The sequence below is a fragment of the Vigna unguiculata genome, chromosome 5, assembly GCF_004118075.2.
Source record: "Vigna unguiculata cultivar IT97K-499-35 chromosome 5, ASM411807v1, whole genome shotgun sequence".
In the NCBI taxonomy this organism is placed as follows: domain Eukaryota; kingdom Viridiplantae; phylum Streptophyta; class Magnoliopsida; order Fabales; family Fabaceae; genus Vigna; species Vigna unguiculata.
This window is the reverse complement of record NC_040283.1, coordinates 14,877,287-14,892,679: the sequence shown is the minus strand read 5'-3', so window position 1 is coordinate 14,892,679 and position 15,393 is coordinate 14,877,287. Positions and strand designations below refer to the sequence as shown.

The window sequence follows — 15,393 nt, the reverse complement described above, 5'->3', positions numbered from 1 at the left end:
CAAACGTGTCGATTGTCATCGAAGGACAAATCGAAGTTACCTTCTATTTACCCCCAACAGTCCAAGTGAATCCTATCCATAACCTTTTCTCTCCACCTATTTGAAAACCAGTATATGAGGGGGGAAATGTAAATAAATAACACTTTTTCCTCTTCTAGTGTAGGAAATATAGGATGTACTAAACTGTGTGGATATAAGATGTATATAATATTGTAAATACATACATATATATATATATATATATATATATATATATATATATATGTGAATATTTTAAGTATAATTAGATATCATTGTAAAATTTTGTCTTAAAATTTTATAAGTATATTGTAATAATAATAATAATAATAAATAAATAAATAAATAGAATTTTTTTTTTGTCCTCACATTTGATATGACTTAGCAAAACTCCTTTTAGCTTGATACTCCTTGTTAGCTAAACTCTAGCTTTAAAAACAGTCCAGTTCGGAAAACAGGTTAGGTTATAGTAGTTCAGTTTAGTTTATATTGTAGTGTAGTTCACTGCAATTCAGTTCACTTTCTTAGAATAACAAACAGTTCACTTCAGTTTGTCTGAACTATTTTTTAGTTCAGTTCAGGTGAATTATTTTTTAATTTACTGTAGTTTTTAACAATGCAGTGCAATTCAGTTCATTTTGGTTAGCCCTAATTTCACTAGAAAACCTAGAGAAAGGTCACAAAAGTTCAATTTAATTAGAGAGAATTTAATAGATCACTCCAAGGCAGATGAAAAGAAACTTAATAATAAGGAAGCTACGAGCATGAGGAATGCTTTTGAGATTGGTAGAGCACCTTTCTTGCATGGTCATGATTGGCAAATTGGACAAGTGAACAACTTAAACCCAATAAGAAAGACATATAAAGTTCATAATGCGTGTACTTGACATATCTTTCCCCCTCTTTTCCAAATAAATATTGAACGCCTCAGGCAATACAACAGTCTTCCTTTTCTTTAGGTCCAATTAGCTCAACAACACCTTCTTTTAGTAGAATAAGGAAAAAATAACATTCTGATTTAAATCTTTTAATTTTTAAGAGATTATCAACTACTAAAAGAGGACGTGGAATTCTTCTTGCATCAGAGTATATACACACTTCATGTTGAGACTGATGTCTCTTGATTTCCATATACAATGGAGAGTAGTAATCACTAGGTTCAAAAGAAATAGAATCAGCAAAACTACTTCATGCTGACATATTGCAAATATCGCTACGAGGAGAGTGAGAGAATGAATGTTTGACAAAAAAGTATGTTCCCCAATAAACTTAATGATAGGACAAGCAGAAAACAATATAATCACATGAATAAAATGTTCACAAAGCCTGATAGAACAACTAGCTATGGATGCACATAGAGAGATAAACCACTGAAAGCCCAACAGAGGAATGTGTCTTCAAACAATAAAATCATTCACTAAGAAAAGAGTGTCCAAATAGTTAAACCATTCATGTGATGCAGGTAAAGCATTTACCACATGTTACTCATTAACAATTATAGTTCTCACAATGACATAAACTTATCTACAAAATTACCCAATGTAGACATAAGTTTCCAAATGCTTAAACAATAACTATATCTTTTAATGATGCATCATTTATGTGGTAGGTTGTCATGCATTAAGCTATAAAACCTATTGACCTTCACTAGAATTGATGGTCTATAGGCAAAATTAAAACCATATAACTTCAATAGCAAAAGCCTTTGCCCACAACTCGAGATCCATTCATTCCTCAAATTAAAAGAAAGTTCCAAAAGATATATAAAATGTGACTAGGAGAGCATACACAACACATTAAAAGTGAACCTAGGTAGTTCATTTTTTTGTATTTTACTTCGTAGCTTAGCCATAAAACAACTATAATCAGGGCACACTCCAACCCAATCACCGTTTAAGAAGACTTTGTCCTTGTTTCCAAGATGAGTTTTAGTATCATTGACAAGTTCTCCCATCCCACAATCCAACAATATAGGCAATATAGATTCAGATGCATTAGATACATTAATGCTTACTAGTCCCGTGACAACCATATTTTTTCCTAGTTCACAACTTTCATCATCTAGGGTAAAGAGAAAATAAACCTTGCCCTAGTGAGAAGGATGCCTGCAACTGCAAACACATGTTATAATAAATTAAAGCAAGTAAAAAAGGAAAAGAATAAGTCACAACTTTGTGTAACAAACAACATGAATTAAGAAAGAAAATAATATAATAATAACTTGAAGTTACTTACAAATATCTGGCAACCCCAACTTTTTTCGTGTACTGAACTTGTTGCCTCACTCTTCTTAGCTCAACAATGGTTTCTAAGGGGTTAGTGCGCCTAACAATTGCAACAACACCATAAATCCTTTCCATCCTCTTGTACAGACATGGTTATGCTCCTGTTGAAAATGCCCTTTGCAAACCATTTGTAATTATTGACACATCAGCATAATGCTCAATAGGGCGTACATTTCTATCTCCATAGAGATCCCTTTGCAATGCCTTGGACATTCTCTCGCAAACATGTGCTATATGCACTCTCAACTCACGGTCAAGAAGCTCATTTGCCAATTCAAGCCTCTTATTACGGAAATCATCCCTATTGTCGTGTTTTCTGCGACTAGTATAAGCCAGCAAGAGACACTTCACCATATATGCAAGGAAACACACCTTTACGTTTAAACCGCTATTCCTGGAAAGACATATATTTCAAGGCACTCCTCAATAGACTTAGAAGGCAAAAATTGGACACTTTTTATACATTTCTCTAAATATTGAAATGCATTCCTAACCCTAAAAAATGTGCCACATTTCTCATTAGCATTATAAACAAACACAAGGAGAATATTATGAATTCTAATATTATAATTATCACAACCAATGAGATCTACAACATCTTTATTAGATTTGACACCAACTACGAAAAATAGTACCCACACAGGAACCTCAACAGATAAAAAAAAAATACACAGTAAGAAACATGTCTCCATTTTCCCCTTCTTCATTCCTAGAATTGCCTACCAGTCTAAGAACCATCATATTTCTCTTTATCTGTGACTTGTAGGCTATCATCCAACCTGGATTGTTTGTAACCCAAAGCCTCTTTAAATACAATTGCTCATGTGCAATAAAAGTCTATGAAGAAGATTTTTCACAAGAAACAAATTCTATATCACTAAACATACCCTAAACATTAAAGAAATGCATTGCAAACACGTAATAACGATCAATAGAGAATTTTTTATTCACGTTTAGAAAATTTGCTAAATATGATTTTAAATTTAGTTATTGCAAAACTCAACAAATAAAATGCCTAGAAAATCAAAGCAAGAAATTAAATTCAACCTAAAGTCATTAAAAATTAAATACAAACCAACCTTCTCGGCACCCTTGATGAGAAAATAACCTCCATGATCAAACTCACAATCATCTATTTCACTTATCATCCAACATAAATCTGACTTGACCATGACATTGAATTTCCTAATGATGATCTCTTTCTCGTCTTCCTTTAGAATCTCCTTATCAAGGAACTTTTCCTTCATAGTCTTAAACTTATCACTCTGAATCTTGTTTGGAACATACACCGACAATTCCACACAAACACACATAAGAAATTGCTTTAACACAGGTAACAAACCTACATTACCCACACACACATTAAAACAACACCGATACTCTATTTTTCCTACCTAATCTTTAACCAAGATATTCATTTTCGATGCGTAGGTCGTCTTCTAAAGCCACGTGTGTCACAAAAGCATATTCAACTCTTGGTTATTTAACTTACCGTCCTAACACGTGGACACTTCCTTTTTGGAAGGGTCAAAGTCGAGCGTTACGACCAAATCCCCGAAGCCATCGAAGGTTCTTTGGAGGCCGACATTGATGTAGTGGTTGTAGGAGTTTATTTGGTGGTTGATCAGACTGTACTCCTCGAAGAATAACATTGAGAACTTGTTGCAGTGGAACCAGAATGCGTTCTCTGTACCGAATTCTTCGAGGATTTCAGCGTTGGTCAGGTGAGATCACCGAGGTCGTCATCACCGTCACCATCGATATCCATCATTGCGACTATCATTTTGGAAGCTAACATTTTCAGACTCCTCTAATGGCAAAAGTAGCATACACAAACACCAAAATCTAAACTCACACTACACATTCAAAGTGTAGAAGTTTCGAAAAACATATGGTAGTGACAAGACTACATCAATAAGAAGTAACTAGACAAAATACTCCAATGTGATTCTATCATGTTCTACAAATACACCTACCTTGTTTCTTAGTCAAATCTGCAAATTAGTTGTTGTGTTTTCTCTCTATTCAAATGTTATGATTAGCACTTTAGATTTTTGGACAAATGTTTGTTGAATTTTCTTTTAGCTATGTTGAAGAAGCAGAGCACATTCCTCTCATTTTCCTCAAAGTACAACAATGAAATTTACTAAAATATTAATAATAACAATAAGTAATAAATTATAGTGGTTTGGAAAGGAAAGGTTATAATGGTTTGATTAAAGGGAGATGTTGTCAGTGTAGGGATTTATGTTTATGGAAGTACAACCGGGTTTAGAAAGGTATAAGAAAAAGTTTCCATAGTAAACACATTATGTTATAGAGGATTATCTCTTTATCCAATACAATAGTGAATGAATCTTCATATGACACGAAGTTGAGGAGAACCTCCCTTTAGAATGGAAGGTATTATAAAGGACTATCTCCTAATATATACAAAAAGAACTTGAGGAGGAGCATTTAGTATTAAAAGGACATGAGACAGGAAGATCATATAATTAAAAAATAATTTATATAATTAAATTCAATTATGTAAATGATCCATCATAACATTTTTTTATTATTTTTTGTTATCTTTTAATATCTTTGTTATCTTTTGATATTTTTTGATATCTTTGATATTTTTTATATCTTTTTATATCTTTTATTATCTTTGATATCTTTTGATATTTTTGATATCTTTTGTTATCTTTGTATATCTTTGATATCTTTTCGTATCCTTGATATCTTTGATATCTTTTGTAATCTTTGATATCTTTTGATATTTTTGGATATCTTTTGATATTTTTCCATTTTTATCTTTTATCCTTTAAGTCATATAAATACCAGGTTTACAACATTTGTAATTACTTTTTCAATCATTAATAAAATTAGTTCATTAAAGAGACGACTCTCTTGGTTCTTGGCTTAGGCCTCAAGGTTCTTATCAAAGATTGGGATCTTTGTGGTGAATCTTCTTTGACTTAGAAAAGAATATGATCTTTGTGGCGTCAATATTATTAGGTTTTTATCAAAGACAAATGATACGATCCTTACCGGAAAGATGACGATCTTTTCAGAATTTGAATATCTTCTATAAAGAACAATTAGAATAAGAGTAAAGAACGCGAAATAAGACAAAGATGGAATGCGCTACAATATAACAGATTGATAAGCAAATTAAGATTCGCTACCAAGAGGTCCCTCTTTGATAAGAACACAATCAAAAGGGTAGACACTACAATCAAAGATAGATAAGTCTAGACGCCACAATCCAATCCAAGATTGATAAGTCTGGAGAAGGTTTGCCACAAAGATCAATGTCTTTGATAAAAACTAATAATATTGATACCCTAAAGATCCCAGTCTTTGATAAGTCAAAGAAGATTGCCACAAAGATCCTTGTCTTTAATAAGAACCTTGAGGCCTAAGTCAAGAACAAGAGAATCTTCTCTTTAATAAACTCATTTTATTAATTACTGAAAAAGTGATTACAAATGTTGTAGACCTTGGTATTTATAAACCTTAAAGGATAGAGGATAAAAGATAAAAATGGAAAATATCAAAATATATCCAAAATATCAAAAGATATCAAAAATATCAAAGGATAACAAAATATATCCAAAAATATCAAAGATATCAAAAATACCAAAAGATATCAAAGATAACAAAACATATCAAAGATATCAAAAGATAACAAAAGATATCCAAAAATATCAAAGATATAAAAAGAAATCAAAGATATCAAAAGATAACAAAAGAAATCCAAAAATATCAAAGATAACAAAAGATATTAAAGATATAAAAAGATAACAAAAGATATCAAAAAATATCAAAGATATCAAAAGATAACAAAGATACCAAAAGATAATAAAAAAGATAAGTTGGATCATTTTACATAATTAAATTTAATTAATAAATTTAATTATATAAATTATTCTTTAATCGTATGATCTTCATGTCTCATGTCCTTTTAATGCTAAAAGCTCATCCTCAATTTTTTCTTTTATATATTTAGGAGATAGTCTTCTATCATTATCTTCAGTCAAATAACATCTATTTAGTATAATATTGTTTATGGTGATTAAATTTGGATATAAGCTGAAAAGTGATATTATAAGCATGTGTATAATTGTATAATTTTGAAGTATATCTCCAACATTGCTATTTTGGAAATTTAACTAAAAATGTATTAAGTAACAAATTGGTTGGCTATATTCTCATCTGACTAAACATTTTGTGGACAATACATGCAAAAAACATTGAAAATTAGGTCAATTATAGAACATTCAAAGGAAAAAGAGAAAAGTGACTAGAAAATACCAAAGTAGTTTATATAAACTCATTCCATAGTTTCATAGTATTTTTAATCATTAAATTAGATATTTGTCGCAATGACAATATTTTTAATTGTTATATATAATCCCTTCCAAACTTTGTTCTATTTTACATTTATTTCCATTGGATTGGTTATAATGCACTAAGGTTACATCTTTCCATCTATGACACAGTTCCCAAACTCTCAATTAATATTAGATGAATCAGATGGATTTAATATTTGCCAGAAATTGTAGAAACTCTTACACCAACTACTTCTGGAATTTATCCTTTACCTCATTGTATCGCTACATCGTCAACTGAGCATAGAAAAGGTTGGTAAAAACTAGTGCAGTTCAATTAAAAAATAATGTAGTTCGGTTCAAAAATAGTGCAATTCAGTTCAAAAATAGTGTAGTTTAGTTCAAATATAGTGCAATTTGGTTCAAAATATTGCGATTCGGTTACAAAATAATGCAATTTAGTTCAAAAATAGTTAAGTTCAGAAAACAATTCAGTTCTTATTGTAGTGTAATTTAATGCAGTTCAATTCAGTTTCTTAGAATAACAAATAATTTAGTTTGTCTGAACTATTTTTTTAGTCCAGTTCAATTCAAGTGAACTATTTTAAAGTTCACTGCAATTTTTAACAATGTAGTGTAGTTCATTTCATTTTGGTAAGCCTTAATTGTCACCATCATTGATATAGGTGACAAGCATTATCTCTTATTTTCTAACATGTTTTCAATCAAAGAAATAAAATTTACTTGTCGTTTTACTTTAATTTTAATATCGTTTATATTAATCATGAAAATTAACATTTTTTAGCATGTGGAGACAAGTAAACAAGATGACAGACTAGATAATAACCACATTTAATGCAAAAATTAAATAGTAGAGACTCAATTGAAAAAGATATAAATTTTGAGAATTCAAAAAATGATAAAATGTTTAATAGAAATTCAATTGAAAATATACTCAAATATATGAGGCAATTGAAACTTAATAGAGCCTTAAATTAATCAATTTTTCAGCTTTATTTTTTGTCATTGCTTATTTCTTTGATAGGTCACGATAGGATTTATCCATGTAAATTTGTTAATGTGTAAACACAAGCTAAATAGAATGAAGGTTTGAATATTGTACTTAGAATTTTCCAAAAACTTATCACAAAGCTTGGTTTTATGCATGTGATAACTAATGAAGTTTTGTCAAAAATAACTTTAACAAGATAAATACATTTTTTTTAAAAAATAGTTTTTTCAAACTTTTCCTTCTTTAATTTAATTATATCCAAACAAATAGCATGCAATATACAAGATAATAGATAAAGAGATTTATGCAAGTTATTTTTATAAGTATTCGTATAACAAGGTAAGATTATGTCCAATTTTTTATAACCTGATCAAATTTCTACTGATGTAGACTAACGTTGCAAGATGAAACTATTATTTGGACCCACCACTTTGAATAAAAAGCAAGTATTGTTTTGACATAAACACTTCTAAATAAGCTATAAGTGTTCTTTGGACATAACCACTTCTGGCTAAGTTACGCGTGTATTCTTTGGACATACCACTAGTGCAATAAAGATATTTGGCTGCGGTTATTTTTGCTATTATACCCCGGTTTTAGAACCGAGGCATATGAGAATGAGGCCAAAAAGGATTAGACTTTGGTTTCGGGTGTTACCCGAGACAGAAAATCCATTTTATGCCTCAGTTCTACCGAGAATCGAAGCCATATCTCTCTATTATACTGCCCTGGTTCTAATGCAACCGAGGCCTAAGACGTTTAAAATTTAAAAAAAAAAATCAAAAACGGGGTTCTGGAATGCGTCCTTCAATCACCGGTTATGGTTCCTAACAAACCTCACCACCCAATCTCAATCACCTGCACAAAATCACCAAAACAGAGACTATCAAACCATCACAATACAATACTGATTACTGGATTTTACCCCTGGAAACAAGATGAATGAAGGACAAGGAAGGGAGTGTGGAAATTGTCGAAGGTTGGGGGTTGGTGAATGTCGATTAGAGGGGAAAAGAAAGGGTTCGCGTTCCTGAGAAATCGGAGAGCGATCTCCACCTCGCCTTCGCACGAGAGTGAATGCGCCACCAAGCATGACACCACCGCCATGGCTCGCGAAGGAGCAACGTTCTTGGTGCTCCAACCATCGCTATTGCCTGGTTTAGAGGGTTCGGTTAGGGATTCAGATGTGGAAGGGTCTGGTCCAATCAATCTTCAACCACACTCAGATTTGTGAGTTTCTCTTTTTCTATGTGTTTTGTGTTGAGCAAGTGGTTCCCTCCCGCACGCGCCCTCGTCGTCCTCTCCGCGTTTCGCCAAACTCGTCGCGCCCTCGCGGCCAATAAGCATTCCACGCACGCTGTTATGAGTTGCGAGGTTGAAATGAGAAGAAGATGGAAGAAGCATGTTATGGAGAAGGGTGAATAGAAATGAAGGAGAAAGAGAAGTGTTAGGTTTGATGGAGTCTGCGCATGAAGGATGAAGAAGCAGGGGAGTCTGGGGCATGAAGGGTGAAGAAGCAGCTTGGTGGGTTTGTGGCTTTAGGGTTTCCAAAGGATTGAAGAAATGAATTTGGGCCTAAGGCTGGCCATTTTAACGGGTTGTATTGCCTCAGGTTCAAATAACCGAGGAATATAAGGCCTTACTGCCTCGGGTCAATATCAACCGGTGCATAAAATTTTTGTTTTAAATTTAAAGCAGGAAGCGGGAAATTTTGGAGAGGCTTTAGGCCTCGGGTCTCTTAGAACCGAGGTATAAAACTAGTTTATGCTTCGGGTCAATTAGTAACCGGGGCATAAAATGTTGCATAAATTACAAAACTGCCACCGCGTGTTTATATGCCTCGTTTTCATTATGACCGAGGCATAAAGTCCGAGTTAAAAAGTGTAAAATGTACTAGTGTACACACTTCTAGCGAAGTATTGATATTATTTGAACTCAACCACTCTATGCTAAAACATTTTGATGAACTAAGAGAGTGATCTAAAAGATTACATGATTTTGCTCACTAGAGATAAACATCCTAAAATAGATATAAGATGATAAATACTCTTTTATATTGTTATGAATGTAAATAATGTTCTTCCTCACAAACACAAGGCTAAGGATTACTTGAAAGCATTAAGAAGTATTTCGTAAGCATCATCAACCTTATTCTTCAATGAGAATATATAGAGCTGAAAAGAAAAGAGCTATTACAAATCTATTTGGAGGCATTGCGCTATCTAACAACCTTTAAATCCTTTTTGGGGCCGTTGTGAAATTTACAAGCTTTCATCTTCTTCAATGTGACCATGTTCAAGCACATTCATACATTAAATGTTTTTCATGCAACATTAAATGCATGTTGCTTGTTTATGCAACTATTCTCATACACAACATGACTTATGAGGTCTAAGGTAGACAACTCTAGCATAAAGCATAGGACCTAACAGAACTTACTAACTCTGTAACATTAACATTTAGTCCTTTAAAAAAAGTTGTTTGTATGTTTCCAAGAGATCATGTTGATACTTCAAAACGAGATCTTTTTAGAAGAAATGAAGAGACAAACATTCATTGCACAAAGATAATAAACATTTATAAGTTTTCAATATGTATCATGAATACTCTAGGCTTATTATTTGTTACACAAAGTATATCATTATCTGTCCAAGCAAAATCTTATCAAACAAATAGTAAAGTATAATGTTTGGCTAAATTATTTACACTGTTTGACACATTTTTTCTTCAATGTTAACTTAAATACTATCATGAAATGTGCTTGAAACGTCAGATAAACTTAACAAAATTTGGTTAAAAGGATTAAATTCACACATTTTGAAAGATGAAGGACTAAATTGGTATAAAGTTTTGATGAGGGACTAATTCCAAAATTCACTGAAACTTGAGGGACCAAAAACATATTTAACCCTTTTAAAAATTAAAAGAAAAAGTTAAAAAAAACACAAAGTGACACGTGATAGTCACTATTCACCATCTGTTAACGATCTAAATGACGTCTGTAAAATTGACCAAATTGACTACAATTTACAAATTAAAACCATTTTGAATATTTCGAGAAAATGAGGACCAAACGAAACATAGTTCACAAAAATTGGGACCAAATAAAGTATTTATGTCTATTACTAATTTACAAATTTCAATGATTTTTAAAATATTTATTAATTACTTTCTTATAAAATTTTAAATTTACCCATATTAATTTTAATAAATGAAATACGATTTAAAACTTTATTATATGATTTCTTTTAAACTATTGTTTTATTAATCCATTCACACACTTAACATTATAATACATTTATAAAAACGTTTAATAGATTCAATTTAAAAATACTATTTTTTCTTTAAAGAAAATCTCAAATATACCTTCAGTATAGTATAATATATATATATATATATATATATATATATATATATATATATATATATATATATAGTACTGTAATATACTTTTTATAATATACTATAGCAACTTTTTCAGTAAACTCTTAATAAAAGATTTTTTAATATTACATTTGTAATTTTGAATTATAAAAATTATTCAAATGTGTTTCCAATGGAAAAAAATACTTAATTTAAATTAAAAATCGATTACAGTACAATATTATTACAATATTAAGATAAATTCAATCAAATATTAGCAGTCTTTGCTTTTATTTAGAACAATTATAAATTTTAGTGATATAGAAGTGATATTATGATGCTGAATAAGTTAGCAAATAATTCATTAAATACAAAATTATAAAAAATTTCTTCAATAAAATTAATAATACAATATATACAAGAAAAGTCTCTGTATTGTAAAACGTTCTTTTGTAACCAATAAAAACAATTTTAATAATAAATTTTTTCCGATTAATTATGGAAATTGAACCTAGGCCTTACCCAGTGCCCAAAACCCCTAGCTTCCTCGCCGCACTGCAATAGCCACAACCAAGCTAGCTCGGCCGCTCGCCACCGTGGCCTCACCGTCAGGTACCTCTCTTTGTCGTCTCTTGTGGTGATTCTGTCTCTCTCTGTGGTTCTGGACAAACATTTTCAATGTTGCAGTGAACTTTTTTGCTCGAACCTGTCTTTCTCTAACCCTTAACTGAAACTTGCTGACTTGAAAACAAGATTGAACTGGCATGTAAAAGCTTCTATAAATTAGTTTGCTTAAGAGCTAATTTTAATGTATTTTTAAGATTTTTCATTTTTCTCTTAATTTATATTTCTTTGTGCGTTTGGAGATTTTGATCCAAATAGATTCGGAAGTTGTTAAAGTGAAATTGCGTTGTTATTAATCATAACCTAGGTTGTTTGATGGATTTGAGTTTTCTTTTTAAGTATTGTTAAACAGCAATGAAATTTTATTTGATGGTCAATATGGATGCACATAGCATTAACCTAGATTGTTTTTGTCTTCAGTTGCATTGTGCATAGTAGATATATATGCTACTATGCATAATTTTGTGTCATAAAGACAGTATGTTAGGTTAGTAACTCTGAAGGGGTAAATGTCAGTGTAAAGTTTACATTGGAAGATGATTGGTATGGTGCACATAAGGTTGCATTCTTTTAAATGTTTCCCAAGTTCACATGTTTAGAACTTATAACTTATAATACATCTACTTAGTGCCCTTCTTGATCAAAGAAGCTTCTCACTATGAGAGTTATTTATTTTATTTCTGCACATAACGATTTATAATTCAGGCAGTATGTTGGCATGTTGTTTGCGGGCAAGGTTATCTTTAAACTCTTCTGTATGATTCATGTCTGGACTCTTGATCAATTTCTATTTTAGAGAAAGCTAGTTAAATGAAGCCTTGCACTTCATGTAGAGCTTGTCCTTCAACACTGACATCAGGGTGGAATGCTCTTGCCAATTTCTGTGGTTTTGTTTATTTTTTATTTTTTATCTTCTGCTCTGTCTTTTCAGCCGGGACAGTGGAAGTATATTTCTAGATCACATAGTTAACATGTATATTATGAGAATGCTAAGATTAGCCACCAGAAATCATGCTTTATGATGCCATTTTATGTTAACTTTTTAACTCAGTAATTTTTGGTGCAATGAATTTTATGATCAATGGCAGAGCAAGTACGGAAAATACAATGCTTGGTGATAGTGTATGAATGTTTTATTACAGTCATATACTTTCTGGAACTACGGACAGGATTGTTAAATCTCTTTTTACTATCTCCTTCACTCCTCTCCTATTCCTTATGTGTTTTGTGCATGAGATTTTTCATTCTGCTTATATAAAACTGCCTTTTTTGGTTGACTCAGGAGCTTTGTGTTCCTGGTGACCTTTTCCGAACATTTGAACAATTGATCCTAGCTTCGTTGTCATTGGAAGCCTTTTATCTGAACCTTTTTGTTTAAAAATCTAGGGAAACCAAATGTGTTATGTCTGCTTGGGATGTATTTTGGCCTGCTGTTTCATATCTTTTCAAATAAATATTTGCAATATTCCACATTAACATTGTTTATGTGAATATCCGTCCTCATCTTTTTGGTTTATTGATACATCGAATGCTGGGCTGAGATATATTTTGTTATGTCTTGGCATGTTTCATACTGTTAAGTGTTCAAATTAGCTTGCTTATTCTCCCTTTTGCCCCATGCTTCCTTGGCTCTTCATAGAGGAAAATGTCACCGTTTGAGACTTTTGGCTTTTGTGCTCTAAAATAGAAGGAACACTTGAAGACATCTCAGTGGGAGAAAGCTGGGTATTGAAACTTTTGAAATACGACCATTTTATTGCTTATGTATTTGGATTTGTGGGATTAGGAAATTTTCACTAATAAATATTTGAGACAAGTAATTCAGTTTGGGGAAGCAATGGGTTTGAAGAATTCTGCATGCCTGGGAACCTTTGCTTAGTTTTGCTAAATGAGTTTTGTTCATTTTCAAAATAGGTGATACTTAAAAAATGTCAATGTTTTCGCAGTTTCTTTAAATAATCCATTTCTGGAACTATACAAGTAGAAGACATGGAAAACCAACGAAAACAAAACCAACAATCAACAAGCTCCGCTCCTCCCATCCAGAACAATGAGGAAGATCAAGCAGCCAGCACTGCAATGGGCTTGAAAGAGTCATTGCAAAATCAATATCTAAAAGTCAAAGAGCATGCAGAAACATACCCTTATGTTTGGGCTTCCTATATTGTTGTATATGGTGGCCTTGGTTTCTGGACTGCCTATAGATGGAGAAAGCTTCGCAAAACCGAGGACAGAGTAAGAACACTTCATGAAAGACTTCGGAAGCTTGTTGAAGCTGAAGAATCTTCCAGCTCTACCAAAGTGAATGAAAAGGTTTCTGCTGATAAATCTTCCAAATAGTAACAGTAAGAAGAATCCTTATCATGGTCAAGTTGTCTAGTTTACTTCTATCAATATCACTGAAGCTCACCGTTGTAGTTGCCTGGGGTATGAAATAAGATTTTGTTTTACTCCCCTGATCAACACATTCATTAGAGGAAAATACTCAATTATATTGATCTTTAACAAATTGTTAAAAACTATATCTGATATCTTTCTTCCTAAAGTTGAGACAATATCATTGCAGTGTACACAGTTCACAGACCTTCGGTTTCTATATTGATTACAGAAGGGCCAATGCATTTTTGTTATTCTTACATAGTATTTACAATGATGGTAACTTGTATATTGCAAATACATTTGAGCTTCATTTCAGAATCGCGTGTTGATTAGTTAAAAAATGCTATATTCTCTTTTGCTTAGTGTTCACATAATTGTAAGGATTTGCCTATCAAGACATTGCTTATATTATCTACATTACTTTACTATCAGTGTTTTAGTATGTTCCTTGCCAAATAAAAATAAAAATAAAAATACCAATATTCTCTGTTTGTGCTGTTAATTGGTGTATATCATATTTTTGACCGTTAGGGTGAATAATGAAGGTTTGGAAATTCACTGCTGGTGTAAACAAATCTGTGGATGGGCTGTGTTTAAGGTAACTGTCAGCAGCAGAGGGAACAGTGTGGACCACCGGTGTCATGGTCACCTCCCAGATTTTGTCTATAATTTTATAAAAAGGTAATTTTGTAGCAGCTCTTTATAACTCCCGAGGCAATTTAATTTGGTTAGTTCTTGAATATATATATCATCACGACACAAAAACAATGACTGGAATGTAACAATAGAGATTCTGCTAAAAAGCAAAGTGCTTCAGTCCTTGCACAATACATTTGTGACTTCATTAAAGAGTTTCCTAGCAGCCAACACTGGTGCTGTCTGTTTAGTTATTAATTATCAGTGAAATTACAGATTTTCTTTGACAATGTATAATAAAGATACGAATTAAAGAATTGTTTGGAACCGATCAGTCATGAAGGGTGAATTTCTTTTAGCACTTCCTACCTTCTTGCATAGATGTGGGACAAGTTCAGGTTGTGGAATTATTTTTGAATTGTATAATCCGAAAATTTATGGAATTATTTTGAATTGTATAATCTGAAATTATTATAAAATGTATTATAGATTCTATAATTTGAAAATACATTATAAATTGTAGGATTTATCTAAAAATCTAAGATATGGACATTTTAGATTTTCAAACACACATTAACAATTGTCCAATAAGATGCATTTGCGTTGAAGCCCTGAATGTTCAACCCAATGAAGCCTTCTTAACCATTGAGCAGATGAGCGATGACAAAACACCTTTTAAATAGGTTTCAATATTTCAACTGAGTTACTTGAATAAATTTCTTAATAAGTATTAGAAAATTGAACCAAGCTTTTTCTAAAA

General features: G+C 31.8%; 1 protein-coding gene and 1 pseudogene across 5 annotated transcripts; one reads left to right on the top strand and one right to left on the bottom strand.

Moving 5' to 3' along the window:
• Positions 1–703: 703 nt before the first annotated feature.
• LOC114184389 lies at positions 704–4,074 on the bottom strand (annotated as a pseudogene).
• A 7,391-nt stretch (positions 4,075–11,465) lies between these two features.
• On the top strand, positions 11,466–14,962 carry LOC114183132. Of its 5 annotated transcripts, none has more exons than XM_028070030.1 (3): positions 11,466–11,606; positions 13,565–13,963; positions 14,543–14,962. In XM_028070030.1, exon 2 carries the CDS (start codon positions 13,608–13,610, stop codon positions 13,956–13,958), a length of 351 nt encoding a protein of 116 aa, XP_027925831.1. In that variant the 5' UTR covers positions 11,466–11,606; positions 13,565–13,607; the 3' UTR covers positions 13,959–13,963; positions 14,543–14,962. The 5 variants fall into 5 exon arrangements, with proteins under 5 accessions (XP_027925831.1, XP_027925830.1, XP_027925829.1 ...); XM_028070029.1 differs by having other exon boundaries at positions 14,529–14,962; XM_028070031.1 differs by lacking the exon at positions 14,543–14,962 and adding an exon at positions 13,258–13,343 and having other exon boundaries at positions 11,473–11,606; positions 13,565–14,294.
• The last annotated feature ends 431 nt before the right edge of the window (positions 14,963–15,393 follow it).